Source organism: Pleurodeles waltl, chromosome 2_1, assembly GCF_031143425.1.
Source record: "Pleurodeles waltl isolate 20211129_DDA chromosome 2_1, aPleWal1.hap1.20221129, whole genome shotgun sequence".
Lineage (NCBI taxonomy): Eukaryota > Metazoa > Chordata > Amphibia > Caudata > Salamandridae > Pleurodeles > Pleurodeles waltl.
Window position 1 is genome coordinate 88,333,157 of NC_090438.1, and position 18,160 is coordinate 88,351,316.

At 45.8% G+C, this 18,160-nt stretch overlaps 1 protein-coding gene across 3 annotated transcripts in view; it reads right to left on the minus strand.

Annotated features, from left to right (window-relative positions):
- MSN (moesin) overlaps positions 1–18,160 on the minus strand; it is a 179,244-nt gene that overhangs the window by 81,816 nt on the left and 79,268 nt on the right. For all 3 annotated transcript variants that reach the window (XM_069210435.1, XM_069210426.1, XM_069210443.1), the window contains exon 2: positions 3,713–3,796. In XM_069210435.1, the coding sequence (XP_069066536.1) occupies positions 3,713–3,796 (84 nt within the window). The remainder of the gene's footprint in view (positions 1–3,712; positions 3,797–18,160) is intronic.

The window sequence follows — 18,160 nt, forward strand, 5'->3', positions numbered from 1 at the left end:
ATTATCCACCTTCTGTTGAAGTTAAAAACGGGGGAGGTGAAAGACCTGTATTGTTAGCATTTTGAGGGAGGCCACGTTGTGTAGATGTAAATAATGCAACTATCCATTGTAGCACTGGCTCAACAGTACTACTCCTTACAGATAGACTAACAATTTATGGATAAACAAACCAGAAAATGAATCAGACTCATCTGAAAAGCAGAGTAACCAATACATTTTGACAGTAAATACAGGCGAATCGTTTTCGTTCACCAAGTTTTAATGTTAGTGGACGAAGCCTCTCACTTTAGTTGAGAGATGGCCCAACCCTTCTGCTTTCTTTCATCCACTGTTCTCACCCCTTCAACAGATATGTTGATGACTGCCACATTTAGACAACATGAGGGTATCTTTGGACCCACATCAGCATCCCTCCAAATGCTGCGATCACTCCCAAAGTGATAAAAGGACATTGAAAAAATGTACTTATCAAAGAAGCCACCTTAGGTTCTAGGCTCTTCGATGACAAGGCGAGCTTTAGTGCGGAGAAAACCTCCCGCCCACGATCTGCTGTCCTTAGAGCAGTGTTCTGGCTCTGAAGACCCAGCAGGGGTTGCAGGAGGTGACATCTTTTTTGTTCGAAACTTGACTCTGGAAAGCAGGTGGAACCTCTAGTAGGCCTTGCACAGCAAGTTACAACTGAATGAAACCGAGTAGCTGGTTAACCACTCAAGGCTTCCTAGGATGCGGATTTATTGATATCCCTGTCTGGCGGCAAAATTGGTAGGAAGGGGGCAGAAGGTGTGCGTTGCTTACTAAATCAACCTCTTGCAGGGTTGCACAGTTCACTGGAGAAGCAATTAATCAGCATCAAGGGAGGAATCTTGAGTTTCATCACTAGAGTGATGAGCCGTTCACTCACTAATGACTAAATAAGATGAGCTCTCTAAGGACAAGGAGCAAACTTATTGGGGAACACTGTTTCCACCCCGGGGACAGAGGACAGTTTTGAAAAATGTTCAGGGCTCGCCATTGAGGGTCTATCCAGGGTCAGTCTGCGCAGAGAATCAGGACCAGGAAGGAACACGTAACTTGGTGGCCACTCAATAGATGCCAGCGGAGAGGAGCCTTTTGTGAAAAACAAAGCACCTTCTGTAGCTCCTCGATTATTTATTGGTCCTGGAAAGTGCAGTGCAATCAAGCTCTTGATGCCTCCGAAGGCTCCACCTTTACACAGCGGTGGCAATGGACCACACGTTGGAGAACGCGTACAAACACTTCCAGGTGGACAAGGCTTGCGAAGGGGCGAGCGGTGTATAGCTACAGGTACCTGCGAGCAAGCATATCAATATGACCGAGCAGCAGTGGCCTTCGTAGGACAATTGGTGAAGACGACTGTGGGAGTCTGCAGCACCTTTCGGACGACAAGCGAAACATTCATGAGAGTGTAATAGTGTCACTTATACAACAAAGGCTAGCAAAATTAGATCAAGAAGGCCAAAACCATGCTAGATTGTATGGATAACCGCGGTCTAGGACAATATTCTCCTCATTGAGATCCAATGCATGTAAATTTATTGCACAAGAGTCGCGTTAAAAGCTGGCATGGCTACAGCAGTTGTGAAGCAATGATGGGTGCACATGTTCTATGCGAACAAGTCAGTCTCTCAAAATACACCCCAATTCTAATAGCAAGACGTTATCAGCATCGGTAACGCACCCCTATAATTCACTGAACCATCTCAAGTAAAGTTTGTGGAAGCCAAGTTCGAGTTTTGCTCTCAAGGGCCGATCAAAGGCTTTGGACGTCAGGATTTTAGATGATACGCAAGAAAACAAAAACAAAAGATTGTGTCAAGGTTCATGTTGTAGCAAAGACTTGGATTCGAAGACCTGTGCGCTGACCCTGGAGCCTTTGGAGTAAAAGGCCATGGAGCTTTTTAGGACTTGAGAAATTGTTACTTTCTCATTCCGCCATCCCCCAACCAACAGAACGAGTCAGAAAACGGTTGAACATCATGGCACACAGTCCTAAAACAACCTGGTTCAACCATGCAAATGAAAACTACCTGATGACCAGGAAAGCACTGAAAATTGTACTTTTGTGATGAACCTACACCCCCAAAACAGATAAACTGGTCATTTTGCCCCTTTTACTTAATAAGGGCCAGGATCTCAGCAAAGACTAATGGGCCCCAGTCATAGAGAGCACCAGGCCAAGCCTCCTTCAAGTCGTGGGTCTCAACAGCTCAATATTGCAGGATTATCCCTGGTCTTTTCTTTATTACGAGACCGGACCATACTAAATGATCTAGGGGACAGGATAGTCGTAAGGATCCACCACACCAGGCCCGATCACTGTCCATGTCCTCCATATCCCTACCACCACACCAGACCCGATCACTATCCAAACCTTCCATATCCCTACCACCACACCAGACCCAATCACTATCCAAACCTTCCTTATCCCTACCACCACACCAGACCCAATCACTATCCAAACCTTCCTTATCCCTACCACCACACCAGACCTGATCACTATCCATGCATTCCATAACCCTGCCACCACACCAGACCTGGTCACTATCTAGGCATTCCATAACCCTACCGCCACACCAGGCCTGATCACTATCCATGTCCTCCATATCCCTACCGCCACACCAGGCCCGATCACTATCCATGCCTTCCATAATAACCCTACCACCACACCAGGCCCAATCCCTAGCCAAACCTTCCATAAACCTACCACCACACCAGACCCAATCCCTAGCCAAACCTTCCATAAACCTACCACCACACCAGACCCGTTCACTATCCAAACCTTCCATAGCCCTACCACCACACCAGACCTGATCACTATCCATGCATTCCATAACCCTACCACCACACCAGGCCCGATCTCTATCCATGTCCTCCATATCCCTACCGCCACACCAGGCCCGATCACTATCCATGCCTTCCATAATAACCCTACCACCACACCAGGCCCGATCACTATCCAAACCTTCCATATCCCTACCACCACACCAGGCCCGATCACTATCCATGTCCTCCATATCCCTACCACCACACTTCTAGACAGCACTGTCTTCGGTCAAAGGGAAGCTACAGCATAACCTATGGATGAATCTACTGGACACCCAAGTGAATCGCTCGACCAGAGACATTCCAAAGTTGCCGGCAGGCAGTGTGTTAGGCTCTATAAGAAACTCTTAAACATTTGGTAAAGTACCTGAAATGGGCCACCGTACCCCACATATGAAAGACCTCGGCTGGTGGAAGATCCTTTGCCTATCTCGCTGCAAAGAGCTGGTACTCCCTGCCCCTGAATCTCAGGCAGTCACCATCGCTACCTCAATTCAGGAAGGACCTTAAGACTTGGCTCTTCAAGTGAAGCTCAGAGGACAAGCCCCCCCCATCAACCCTCCAGCGCTTTAAGACCCTAACAGGTGAGTAGTAGCACTTTATAAACCCTAATTTGATCTGAGCATCACAGGATCTGATGTAGGGAGTCAACTAAGGAACAATTTGATGACTGTAGGAGTAATCACTCCACTGCTGACTTTCAAGCATGCGTGCCAATGGTAAGAAGCTGCTTCACGTGTACCCAGCTTACATCTTCCCCAGTGGGTACTTAATGGGCACACAATTTACAATATTCTAACTCATTCAGTTTACATCACCTTCAACCATTACTTTGCAATTCCCTTCATAGTCTTGTCAAAACACTGACCTGGTCGAAGAGTTGCTTCCCCGTGGTGTTGGGCTGGATGGCAAACTCCAGTTCCGCATCCATGGTGGTCACCCGCACGCTGATCTGCAGAAGAATAAAAAAACAAGGTTAAATCACTACTCTACAAATACCAGCTCCTACAGCTTTTCCCATCACCTTCGTTCATGTCTGACACTTGGGCAGGATAATAGGTAAATTATAGTTTTGAGGTACATTTCATCAATCGGTTGCGCAAGCATCGGACTAGTATTTTTTGCATGAATGTTTAGAGACCACATTTCCATTCTGAAGAAACGTAATGTAGATGTGGTGTCACCATGGGAATGTTTTCACCCAACAGAACAAACCATGAAAAACAAAGTGAGGAGCAAGATCAGATTTCTTGATGGTCTGTTATGGACATTAACAGAGCCAAAATTATTATCTAAAATATGGGGGCAGATGAAAGAACACTTAAGCACATGTGGGACTGGGAACATCCAACAGAGCATGCCCTCTCCTCCCTCTGCTGTAGGCTTCCTTGCTATGGGACGGACCATAGGTCACTGACACACATTTGCACTCATCTGTATTATTATTATTTTTTTTTTACTGCAAATGGCGCGTGCGCTGTACATTTTTACAGTGAACGGCATGTAATAATGCGAAGTGGCATAATTTTGGGAATTTCACCTAATAAAAATATGTACTACTCCCACTTCAACCTCAAACTAATCCAGCAGGTGTTTGTAGAGGAAGCAATGTCAAAAATAACACAGAATAGCTCCACCACCAACTTTATTTCGCGAACGAGCATCAAACTGAGGTTATCGTCTAACAACCTCTGATAAATTAGTGTAGCGTCATCTTTGGAGGAGAAGATAGAGGGCCGAGGGCAAGGACGGCTGACGTAGATCCCAGAGACCCACATCCATGACAGAATTTAGGGATAACCATTGCCTACATGAATGAGCTCCGTTTATGCTCAATGCATATCAATTCCTCTTGCGTGGAAATACAGAAAATCTGGCATGGACTGGGCTATTTAATGAACCGTGCTGTCCCGGGACATAGGGTATCAGACGAGATTTGCTTAGAATTACTGAAGCTGCAAGAGTGGGTGTTTTTCTGTGAAATGTAAATCAACCATTCTGCCTCAGTTTCATTTGGAGGGCAAAACCTGCTTTCTGAAAGGAGTGTTGTGGTTTAACTAAACTTCCCTCCACCCACCTTCAGCACACATGAACACAGCAGAACTAGCATCTCTCCCTCGAGGTCTCATCAATTCACGTAAACAGACTTACCCACAGGGTGCGACTGTGCATTATAAGTGTATTATTGTGTGCAGTTTGTAGGATGCACACAGTTCTAGCCTAACGTAAAACACACATCTCTGCACGATCAAGCCACGTATGGCGTTTTAGTCTTCTTTGAGTGGTAAAAACTGAAGAGAGGTTGGTACTGAAACAGGTGGCAAGTGCATGAGCAGCATTTCCTGTGCTAGGACAGTGGAGGCTGCCATCCAGACACATTGTACAGGGAGGGATTTTAGGTCAGGAGTTCAAATCTAATAGGTTAAAAAAAACTAAAATATGAAGTTTAAAAAAAGTTGATGGGGACACTTGCCCCGCCCGGATTTAGGTACAGCCTGGTGTGCATGCTCACATTGCAGCGTAACACTACGCCCACTGTAGCGTTACACTGCCTGCACTAGTATGGACGCGGCCCACGCCAAAAACAGTCCGGGACGCCGCAGACGGCTCACCGGTCCCAGATCGGTTCGACTCTGGAGTCTTGCACTGTCATTGGTAGCTGAGGCTAAGCACGCTGCTATCAATGACAGTGTGAGACAGCGCATGTGCCGCTACTAGTAACGGCGCGCGACTCCCAAGTCGGACCAATCTGCGTCCAACTCTGACATCTGACCTCCAAAGTTGGCCCGCCCACGCCCCCCAGAACCCAGCAGCAGCGTGCAGGCCCGCACCAGTCGGACGAGGCAGGCTGCAGCGTGTGTGTCGCACTGTGCCGCTTGTTACAGGGAGAAGTAAGATCGCAATAACTGGAGCCAATTATAATATCTATGTGGTGCATAATAGGTTAACCTAAAAACAGATTAGAAATGGCTGATCGGACAATGGCATCTTGATCCTGCTAAGTTTTTGCACCAGGTTTCTCAACTCTTTGCATGTCTGCGCTTTATGTGATAATGACCACGCCCCTGCACTTTTTGACATGTCAAATAGTGCCGGAAGACGTTAAAATGGTGCCCCCACCCCCTGAAAAAAATTCTGCAGACGCCCATGCATGGCCGAGTACATTTAAAAAACAAAGTTAATTACTTGAGAATTTGTTCATCTTCAGTCTTTCAAACTATAAGCCAGGCATTTAGCGCATGTGTATAATGTATTACACATTTCAATCTTCACTTTTCTAACTACGTCATTCAAACTTTTGGCTTCCTTGACACAGAATGTAAAAATGCCAAACTAGATTCAGGGTGATATGTAGTCTTGGGTGGGGGAATAAACACGGTGTTTACAGACGCCAGCAGGCCAGCCACCTGGTGCAAAGAAACTGGGATCCAAGCAAGAGCTGGAAAATGTACACATCAGGGCCGCCAGCACCTCATGACCATCACAGAATGAATACAAATTGAACCAAGAAGTCACCATGACGTCATGAAATGCCCATCAATATAAAACACGATGGAATGCCTCCTACACGTCTGCCCAAAACTGGCAATTTTGTCTGCAGCTCAGAGACTGGCATCTGGCCGAGTGACGACTCTTGAAACATTTAGGCCAGAGAGATAAATACGGACTGAAAAGTATCCGTTAGGGAGCGTGGGTGTTAGCCGACGGTGAAAACACAGCTGTATTCTGGAGAACAAAACTGTCCAATGTCCTATTCCACAAAGACACCTTCAGATAGTCATGGCTTTTAGCCAAGAGAGCGATGCTTTCTGGGACCTGTAGTTTCGCTTTCATCGTGGATGGGTTTTGGCTAAAAAATCCCAGCATGCAAAGCGCTATTGGCTGAACAGGCCAACGCTGGCTATGTGCTGCCCCCTAACATCGGACCACTTGTCAGCTACAATGCGCACTGCCATATTGAAGCTCTGGGAAATAAAATAAGAATTTTGAAGTGGCTTATTGTACATATAAAGTACCTTTTTAATTTACTAAACAAAATAGTTAAGACAATCTAACACTATATAGAGAATTTTCCTCAGTTTTTTTTTAAAGGCCACAAAATACTATGTATAAAGTTAATTAAATACAATTTGCTGCGACGTCACAATGAAAATGCTACATTTTTGCTGCTTGGGTTGATTTAACCATTTTGATGCAACATTTTTGATGTAACGTTGGGTCTTTTTTTTCCAAACAAATTTATTATCAGTTTAATGTCCTGCATTTCCGGTGCTGTGCGTAAAAGTCTGTACTTGTAAGTCAAGAGTTCTATTATTTAGGTTCATAAGTCGAACAGTCTTTTCATCACTTTATGTACAGGTATATTGCTAATAAAGGAGTTTGATGAGATTGCACTGTTGTGTCAACGTTTGAGTGTGATACCAGGCAACTCCAGTTGTAATCCTGGCTACCACGTCCTTCTTCACCAAGTCGTGTGCTCCTGGACAAAAACGAGCCTTTTTGGTTACACAACTGTCACCTCTAATTGATGAACTTGAACATCATACAATTCTCTTCAAACTGCAATTGACCCACAATGTAGTGGTCCACACATCGACCCTGTTAGTATTACTGCACATGTGGCTACTCTCGTTTTAGCCATATTTGTTCAGCACACATGGCGATCATGTATGACAATCACCAACTTTCATATATTTGTACATCTACTCGAGGAAGAAGTCAGAGGCAGAAACTGTCCAAGAGTGGATATGGGGGGTGGTACTGCCAAAGAAAAATTAAAATATGCTTACATTTTATCAACAGACCAAAAAGACAATGCATGGGGTTTATAGCAATTGTACCGTTTTGTGTTGAGCCATAAATGGACTGGTAGGCCACAGAATTCTGCACGGACCATGCACAAATGTTTCCCAAAGAAAGGCGCTCTAGTCATTCTATCTACATCCCCACGGTATGCAAATGAAATGGCCTAAATGCCACTTCAAGATGGCAGCCTAAATCTCCTTGCAGTACACACAAAAGTGATGGATGGAATTCTTGAATTAATCTCAGCCACTGCTAATTAGTCCGGATGCCTCCCAGGCCATTATTATTTTGTACACCATGCTCAGCTGGAACACAGTCGTATGCAAATCAGTCTTGTCCCAGCTCCAATAGGAACAGTCCAGCCCAAAATGCCAGGCCAGGCCCTCCCTAAACAGAACACAAACAATTCATGGCCGGTTTCACCCTTATCAGGCCAGCAGTCGGGTATAGCTTGGTTACAGCTGCACAGTGCGTACCCATCCCACTTAGGGTGTCGGACTGAAGTATACGAAAAAGTGATGGCTAGAAAACGTGAATTAATCTCAGCGACTTGTTATTCCTGGTAAAAATCTCCCTGCGTCACGGACAGTGTCTCGCATGCAGCAGTCCTGTACAAGGCCATTGATAGGGCAAGCCACCACTTAGGTACCCAAGTAAACAGAATTTCTATGAAGTCACCACAAGTGAGAGAGTCGCTGATCTGGCAAATGAAGGCAAAAGCTTCCCCTAATGCAACATCAATTACAAAAAAAAAATAGAGAACTTTGAGACAAATATAAAAAAGGAGAAGTAGTGAAAACCAATAATGCTCTTGGTTGCTAAAATCAACTGAGTGTGGAAGTTCCCACAGAAAAGCTGCCTGGATGCCTCGAATTCTGCAAGCTAAGAGTCCACCACCACTTGGGGCGGAGGGGGTCAAGTTTGGCAGAAAACAGCCTGTGCTGAACTCTGGTTACCACAAGTAAACCATTAGCTTAGGGAAAAACACAGGCAGCAACACAGCGCAACAGCGCAACATGAAAGCTGCTGCGGATGGCTGGACACACCTCCAGGAGGGAACAATCGGACAGTCTTGATTTGTTATACTCAATGCGAGCGGGGGCGGGGAGAAGGCTGTGATATATTTCAAGAAAATAATATGTATTGAGACCTGCTGGAAATGCCCAACTGTGTTTTGGTATACTAGGCCAACAGAATCTAGGTTGGTTAAATTTGGTACTTTCCAAGCAATTGGAGGCCATATTTTAGAATTTGTTTCTGGAAGTTTGTCTGGCCTTGTCCTGTACTGACAGCACCTATGGACCTGGAGGTCTACATGGAATGTGATGGGTCTGCACCTCTTCCACTACTCACTAGAAGGCCGCTGCCCACAGCTGTAGGACGGCGTATCATCTACCTCCCCGCGTATCCATCAACGAGAAGTAGGATCAAAATAATAAGCACTGGCAAAGCCAACAGGCCTGGCCTTAGCTGCTGCAATGGTTATTTTCTTTCCTAATGCAAGCACGTCACAAAAAAAAAAAAAAAAAAAAAAAAAAAAAATGCAGCCACCGAAAACTCAATATTTTTTTAATAAAAAAAAAAAAAAAGAAGATTGATGTGGCCACTTTTTACTGGTGATGATTTTTCAAATGACACGCCTTTCACTTGTGCCATGTATTTTATTACTATTTGTGAAGGAGACGGGAATAAATCAGTACAAAACCAAGCGCTCACATTGTAGGCGGCTGCAATGTTCGTGTCACTTAAACAATTTATTACAGCAGCTTTACAAGGAGAAGGAAAACTAAGCACTACCAAACTGAGCACCTACTGAGTAAGCAAAATAAATCACCAATATTTAAAGTTAATATAAAAATACCTGAAGTAAAGTGCACTTTGAACCAGTTTTGTCAATGAAGACAAGGATCTATTTTAGATGAATGTGAACAGTGTGCCCAAGCTTTGCGCAGTGAGTAAAACAGGTGGACCCGCTGCCACCGTGCACCATAGTGCAAGTGGGCGGAAGCAAACTGTAACTGTCACCTTAACAGGCCAATGAATGAGCCCCACTGACCAAAAGCCCCTCTCTGTTTCTTTTATAGAAGTTTACTTCTGTAAAAACAATAGTCTGGTCTCAAAGGCCAGACTTAAAAAGCCACAAAGAAAAAACGCAGAAGACATCAAAGTGGAAGGAAGATTGACTCTCAGACAAAAGGGGTAAAATAGGTCCCCCTGCTGATCCTCCTAGAAGGGTCAGTGTACGAAGAGGGTAAAATATAGAGCCCTGGTTCCCAACCTGTGGTCCGGGGACCCCTGGAGGTCCGCGAAGCCACCTCAGGGGGTACGCAGCGGTTTAGAAAATGTAATATTAACAGATTAGGTACCCAGCTTTCAGTGATGACTCATAGGGGTGAAGGGGTCCCCAGATTCCAATAATGATTCACTGGGGAGTCCCCGGGTTCCAGTACGATACCGTGCGGGTCCACAGAAGTCAAAGGTTGGGAACCACTGCTCTAGAGTGAAAGGGGGTGCAGGGTGACAGAGTGGTGGTGCCTCCTGGGAGGATGCGGATGAAACTCATACAGTACAAAAGATTACTACTCAAGCCACAGACCCAAAATAAGTGGGTCTGTTTTTTTTGTTTTTTAACTGTAAAACAGAGACGAAATCAGTCACACCTTTAAATTCTCAACATTCAGGGACTTTCCCAAATGAGGCACTTTATTTTTTACATTTCCTTCACTAAGTCACTTTGGGAACCAAAAAAAACATCTATTTAAAAAAAAATAAAAAAAAGAAGGAAACACAAAGAAACAAACTGAAAACGAACCCTTATAGGGAAAAACTGGAGACACCAATGTGAAAAGTGCGCACCAAGCGCTAATAAAGTTTGAGAACAGAAATGGGCCCGTCTCTGGCCAGGCCCGAGACAAAATGTCAGCTCGTTCCCTCTTAAACTTCGTGCAGTCGAGGTTTGTGTGCACAGCAGAGGTCCCTCCTTGAAGAGTGGAAAGGCTGGGGTGCTCGGGGTGTAATAGATCATAGAATTCCTTGAGCGCGCGGAAACAATTTTACGGAAAATATTTCAAACCCTTCGTAAGTAACCTGGAATCTCCCACGTTAAGGGCACGGCCCGCTTTCTCCAAGGGGGAGCGGGGGAGCGGGTCGGGCGGTGCCTGGCACTGTGATCCCCGCATTGCATTCTTCAAGCACGTACATGAAAAGGGGGGTTCGCGCCCCCTGCAGCGGCTCAAGGAGCCCGGTGCCAGATTACTGGAAGCACACCAGGGGTTTCCCCAGCCAGGGCCGAGCCTCTGAAAGCTGCAGCCTGGCTCCCCCTCAGCTCGAGGTCCTGTTGGAGCCCCGAGCCCATAACGAGCCGAGCTTTCATGTGGCTTCACCCTCGGTATGTAACCTAGTCCGAGATAGCGACTGGGTAACCGAGTTCGAGTGTCTGCGTGGGTTTAACATCCTGTGATCCTGGGCAGGTCACAATCGCCTCATTCCTATAAACAATGCGTGTGACCTTCAGTAGTGTAACTGGTGCTCGTGAAGCTCCAATAAAATAACCTTCGGGTCGAGTTTTCGTATACTTCGAAAAGTGCACAGAGATAAAAACTGAGCTTTAGCATAAGAAAAGCCACATAGATAACAAATTACTATTAAGTCACATCAGAAAACCTCGACGCATCAGTTCTGTTATCAGGCACATTATTTCACTAAAACCGTTTCTTTATTATCACGTATGGAAATACCTTCAAATATGTGAGTTCAGACTTCCAGTTCTACAAAAATAACACTTTAAATAAGTACTTCTCGGTCCAGTTCTAAGCCCTATTAGTCTCAAAGCTTCCACATAAAAAAAATAAAAAAATAAAATAAAAAAAACACACTTGTAATTTTAGAGACTATCACATTTTACGTCAAGTTTGCTGTATCAGTTACATAGCAAATAAGTTCCGGGCTCGACTCGTGAATGGGCTCTAAGATCCGAGACCGAGCTTTGGCTCGGCTCTCCCTGTTAATTTGTGGTCTCGCCCACTTCCGGCTGCGGTGAACAGAAGCTTAGAGCCACGGAAAATCGTGCACTGGTATCTGCACAAGACACTGTCCACAAACCTGTACACCCCCCTGTTACTGAATAACAACACACTGCCCTGTCCACGTCAGTGCCCCGAATAGTTCCAACTCCCCAAAGACCAACACCGCTCCGTTCTGTACTCTGTCCCACGCACTAGTGAACTATGTGGCAGCACATCCCAGTAGCACCTCCTGGCGTACAATCCATCCACCCATGAAGTCTAGTTCGGCACAGACGGGCCTCCCCATCCAGATGCCACCTTACAAGGGCACAGGCAGGGCTTGGCAACCCCTACAGCCTCTGTAGCCCACACTCCCTGACTGATCCACAGAAAGTTATTTGTGTCCCCGGGACTCCATGGTTACTGAAGTGGGGACTTCCTCCTTGGGGGAAGAGTGGTCAGACTGGCCTGGACGCCTCCCACAGGGATCAGTCACGGATGAGCATGACTGAAAATCGAAACCATTAGGAACCAGTCTGAGGAGCATTTCAGACTTTTTAGCTCGCTCGTGGCGCTGAAGAGGGGGGACTAACCACGAGCTGGTATCCGGGGTACTTTCTCGACGTCTCTTCCACTGCCTGCTACTAGAACCAGCCTCGTGGCGCTGCAGATTAACCAACCATTGTGCGTCTCACGCTGGCATGTGCAAGTTGCCACCTTGGCTAGGGTGTTAGGTTAGACCCGACTAGTTGCTTTCTAGGAGCTAGAGGGGGTTTGGAGAACACACCAAGTCACACACACTGGCCTTTCAGACAGCTGGAGAGGACGGAAAGGCCGAGATTGGGAACGCTCAAAGGATGCTCAGCTTCTGCTCATGTCCCCTGGTGGGACTGCTGTCCTCAGTACCTTGCGGACTGTACAGATGTCAGTATCGCCGCCTCTGAAAGGGCGCGTGGGTCCTTCTCATGTCCCCATCAGGATCACTGGACCGGAAGTGCTTACGCTCTACACAAGTAAACACGAACAGTGCAAAGCAGTCTAGCTGGGCAGGTCTGCAGCTTGGTCAGCAAGTTTAGGAGGGGTGTGAACTTGAGATTTCCCAACAATCACGTACATTATATGGAATGCAGGGCATAAGGGGAGCAGAACGTATTGTTAGGGGTACTTAAAATGCTAATTTTTCAAACTAACATTTTTCAAGACCTTCCAAACAGAGGAGTTGTGTGAGTGTGTGAAAATCCCAGGTGAAATCCAACACAGGCCTCACATACCCTACGTGAAAGCACGTGTACCCAACTATTTTTTTTAACAAAATAATTTTTTTAGGGGAAGGGTGTAACACCCCAAATCCCGCCCCTTTAGTTACACCACAGGGTCTACACTAATACAACACAAATGCAAAAACACAACAGGAGTTACAACCTCCGATACATCAACTTGACTCAATACAAAACTAACAGCAACAAAGGCCACAGAGCGGGTTGCTGGCCCAAAGGATGTGGAGGCAACAAGAGAAAGCCTTCTGCGGACCCCAAGCATCATAAATCAGAGCTCATTTACCAGGACGCAGCATCCCAACCTGAGATGGACCACACGACGTCTAAAAGCATCGTCGGAGCTTGACTCTAGTCTGGTCTGTGATGGAAACCCTTCCATTGAATGGTAAAGCACTCCAGGGGCCAACAGCCTTTACGAGGCCCTACACGTGACACAGATATGGCAATGGCAGGATGTCTTTTGCTGGCGAGATGGGGTCACCCCCAGCAAGGCTGTGCCTAGACATGCTTCCCACCAGGCTGATTCATCAGCTACATCCCAACAAGGAGGACCGAAGAGGCCCTCCAAGTCACTCAGGGTCTCCTGCAGGGAAGAGTTAGGGCCAATCTACTACGTCTGAGGCCGGATGGAAACAGATTTTCATGTGTTCAGTCTTTTTTTCCCCCAATACGAAATTTCTACTAATCTACAAATTGAATGCAAAGGCAACTCAAGCATATTTAAACTTACAACCAAGGTAAACAGTGGAATGGAAGTCAGAATTCAAACTATTGAAAAACTATAGGCTCGGAAATGCTTTAATTCTTCACTCTTTTTGCTTCATAAATGGAGCTCTTCTATGAATGACATCAACGGCGCCCATGTGTTTGGTATTTATGGAGTGTGTTTCTTGGATGCCAAACCAGGTGCACAAGGAAAGATCCTGCCAAGTTCCACCCAGTTAATCGGAAAAGCAACACCTCGGTATTCTTCGTAGAGGTGGCTCTCTGGATTATAGTTACCACTTAAATACGCGATTAGCATTACTTTCTATTGTGAATAGTAAATAAAAGTAGCTCTTTGTGATCTTGGGGACGCCCTCTCGGCTGCTCTTTTCCTTTCAGTTCCAACCCTTCATTTCGTTTTGTGACTCAAATTGCCCTGTATATTAATTTGCTTTCTTGACTTCCTTCCCCGTTTCTCTCTACCGCGGTCTGCCCTCCGCTGAGGATTTTGGCACCCCCGAAGTGCAGGTTTTGTTGCTATCCTGACATCGGTCACAGGTTCTGCTGGTCTTTGAATTGCCTGGCTTAAAGGTTTCCAAGTTTGAAGGAAATAGTCCTGTTTCACACATGCGCACTGTGCTCTCTCCAGCCTGGCACTCTGTTGCTGGGCTGGGGAGAAATGGCACAGGCTCCAGGTCTGCCTGGGAGCGCCCTGGCTGGGTGCTCCCAGCCAATCCTGACGCTGCTCTGAGCAAGGTGGGAGCCTGTGCCTGCTAAGGAGACAGAGGAGCAACAGCAAGTTTTTTGTTTTTTTTATGTTGCCCCAGCTAACACTGATCCTTGATTCAGATTTCTAAGAACGTGCACATACTCCTCGTACGTGTACTCTGGCAGGAGCCCACTTCCCCTTCATTACATATACTCAGGGCCACCGGAATTCCGGGATTGTGTGGCTGCAGCATTTTTCCGCATAATTATGGATTTGTTGCATGATCTGCAGATTAACAAAAAATGGCTTCAAGCTCATACGGTTCAAAAGTTACTAAAAACGCAGAGACGCGTGTTGCCGCCTAGTGAAAGTACCTTTGCAAAGGGTGACTATCACCTTTATCTTGCTTAGTGCTAAATTGGAGTATTAAACTGTTACTAATGAGGTGCAATCTATGTCCAGGAAGTGTTAACTAGTATAAAAAATAAAATACTGAAGTAATACCATCAACAATGTGTTGCATTATGCCGTATAATTTGCATTTTTGAGCCACATATTTTACTCAAATTTGCCACATAATTTGACCCTCCCTGGCCACATATTTCCAATGGCCCTGCATATATTGTGTGCGGCACCGCCAGTACCAGCACCTCAGACCCTCCACTGTGGAGCACTCATAGCGAGGCATATCTGTGGTCAGAAAAAACTAACTTTGCCCCTTTAGGTCTGGTTCAGAGACAGCTCTACCCTCACCTCCAGCTTGATGTATTAAAAAAGATACATAAAAATACTTAAATATATAAATCCGTAGAAGGGCTCTGTATCAGACCTCTTCATCTACTGCTCTGTCATTCACATCTAGCTTCCTCCAACCACAGCACCCCCCATCTAGAATGCAGCATGGGGTGGCAGGTCACCTCACTTCAGCCATTCACCGCACTAGTTCTGATCACAAGTGCACATCCTCCTAAAGAGCAGTGCAGGAGAGCAAGCAAGTAGGCCGGGTCGGCCAATGTCTCCTGTTTGTTTTTATTTTTTTAGGCTTTGGCAATGTTCTTAGTATTTTTGGCAGGTTCTACCACTTTCCTATGACTATTTTTGCTTTTACATGTTTTTTGACTGAGTACGCTTTTAAAGGGGGGGGGTGGGAAACAAGATTGCCAAATCTGGACCAATGGGCTTTGCCGGTGCTGGTTTTGAAACTCGCACACAGAAGATGAACCAGGTAACCACCACCATTTTTTTCAGCTTTTGGGAGGGTATAATCCACCCACACTGATGAGCTCTCGACATGTCCGACTGGGTGGAGGGGCGGTGGGTCAATATAACAGGGCTTAGTCAGTACTCTCCAAGAAATGCCATCCATGTCTGGGATATTAAAAACAAAAACAAAAAAAAATGAAGATACCCTAGTCCTGTGCACAGCACCAGCACTTAAACTCTACAACACTTCACCAGCACTTGTCAAGAGGGCCACAGTACTGCACCAGCTCAGCAGGACGACAGCGGGCTACCAGTAATTCTCCCCAGAAGAGTGAGTTACTCTGAACATGCTACAAATTTCAACTCCAAGGAAAACATTCCCCTGAAGGCAGCACAGGAACATTTTACAGCCTCAGAGATACAATTATATGACTGGCTTTACAACAGTGTGTTCCTGGTCTTGCAATTACTCAAACACCCCTCACTGCTCTGCTCTATGCACGGGCACACCTCCAAGTCCCTAACTGCCTAATACTAGGTGCAGTGCCTACTTTGAGCCGGTGGTTTCCGGTGTGGAGCACTGGCACTTATTTTTGAGGGCCGGCTCTTATTTTTCTGCCTCAAACATTTACTGCGAGCAAGCGACATATAGGAAAAACGGACGAAGAGAAAAAACTAAAAAGCGTCACAAAGGGAGTAAGTAGAAAGCGGCAAGAGTGAGCTGCAGGGGCAGGGAATGACTGTAAATGGATTAAAGAGGCTTGAGATGGCTTCAGGATTACAGGACCTCAGTATTCTGTGCTCAAACATTTAATTGCAGCAGCCGCGAGTTCGAGGAGAGCTTTGAGCACCGGCAGGATTTTATTTACAAATTAACCACTGACCGAGTGGCTGGACTAGGAGGGTAGCCACTAGGGGGGGGAGCAAGCAGTGGCACAGAAGTTATGAAGCAGGTACCTAGTCGCTAAAAGAAGCAAATACGCCCACAATGATGCCCCAACCTACCGCGTGAAAGGGGAGCATCACTTGCATCCTCCTCAGGACCACATCACTAAGCTTCAGAAGGTATTGAAAGCTTTGCCGTACACTTAATTCTCCGTTATAGCTGGAGTACAGGTATATCTGCCGTCTATGGAGTCCAGGTGTGGGTAGCCATGCACTTTAATGTGCCAAGAAGAGAACAGAATAGCTATCCAGACTGAGCACTGCTCTCTGAAAGCCCTGCTTCATGCCTTCCTGGACTGTCCGCAGCCTCTCTCATCCCCAAGCCAGGTTGGCGATACGAGTACCCGGGTTAGGGGAGCACCTCTGAATACACCATGTAATGGGACTCGAGAGTCAAAGCTTCAATTAGGCATTTAAATGCCCACAAGAGTTCATTTTATGAAATTATACTGTAGACCCATTTCATGTATGAAAAAGTTACTTGTCTGCTACAATAGTTCGGCAGCTTGAGTTTATTCTAGATTCACATGCTATGCATCATTCCATCATCTAGTGATGGGTCCAGTAAAGCATGCAGAAAAATCGAACTCTGCACTTCTGGGCGCCGACCTTCAGCAGAGTTTGTAAAACTCATCACAACACCAGCCGTAATGCCACCATTCCACATTGCATGACTGCTAGTTCCAGACTCTCTTTCACATAGAACTATTTCAATTTTTCTCATCAGTCGCTAATAACTTCTGTATTCTGGCTCCTAAAGCATCTGGGCTAGGAGCCAATGGCTAACCTGCCAGAATGTTAGAATTAAAAGCCCTGCTGAGATTACAGGTGCGAGACAAGGGGTACTTTAATTAAGTCGTTGAAATGAAGAATGTCAGTTAAATATTTTTTATGATAGAAGTGTCCCCTCGGGTGGTCTCCCTTGATCCCTTTAAAAGACACATGTTGGCCTTCGGGAGAGTGAACCACCTCAATCTAAAATCCATTTAGCAGTCACTTTGAAAGCCAGGACCTCCTCGAATGACGAGATAGTCGCCTGCCAGCCTACATGACCCACCCCACGCATTACACTGATAAAGGTGGCAGGCGATTTACCAGCAACAAGTGTTCTTCCCCTTAAAAGCAGAAGTCACACAGGAAGTCCCGCCTTGACAAGATGGCCACGCCTCCGGAAGCTCGATAGACTCCAGTCTACTGGATTATAGGATTCATGTAACAGGAAGTCTTTGAAAAGTGTAGAAATGGCACTTTATGGAAGAAACGAAACTGTCTGGAATTCCCCACAAGATCAAATTCTTTTTTTCTCAATGTGTGGTTGTATTAAGTGGTACGAATGTAAACAAGCATTTGCAATGCAACAGGTCTTGCATTTTGTCATTAGAGCTATTAGCGTTGTGAACTGCTAAGCAGACTTTTCTTGCCACATTAAATGGAGAAAAAAAAAAAAAAAAAACACGTGCGCAATCGTGCTGCGAAATAAAGAGAAAAAGTAGTCCAGAAACCATACAGAAAACATGGAGCCTCATATGTTTCAAGTAGTTGGTCGGTGTGCTCGAGGAAGGCTAAACACCGGAAAAGGCATGACCTGTGCATGCCTTCCACTAATGAAAGCAAGTGGATTTTAAAAGGCAAGCCCACGAACCAATGTAATGGACTGACTTGACAGT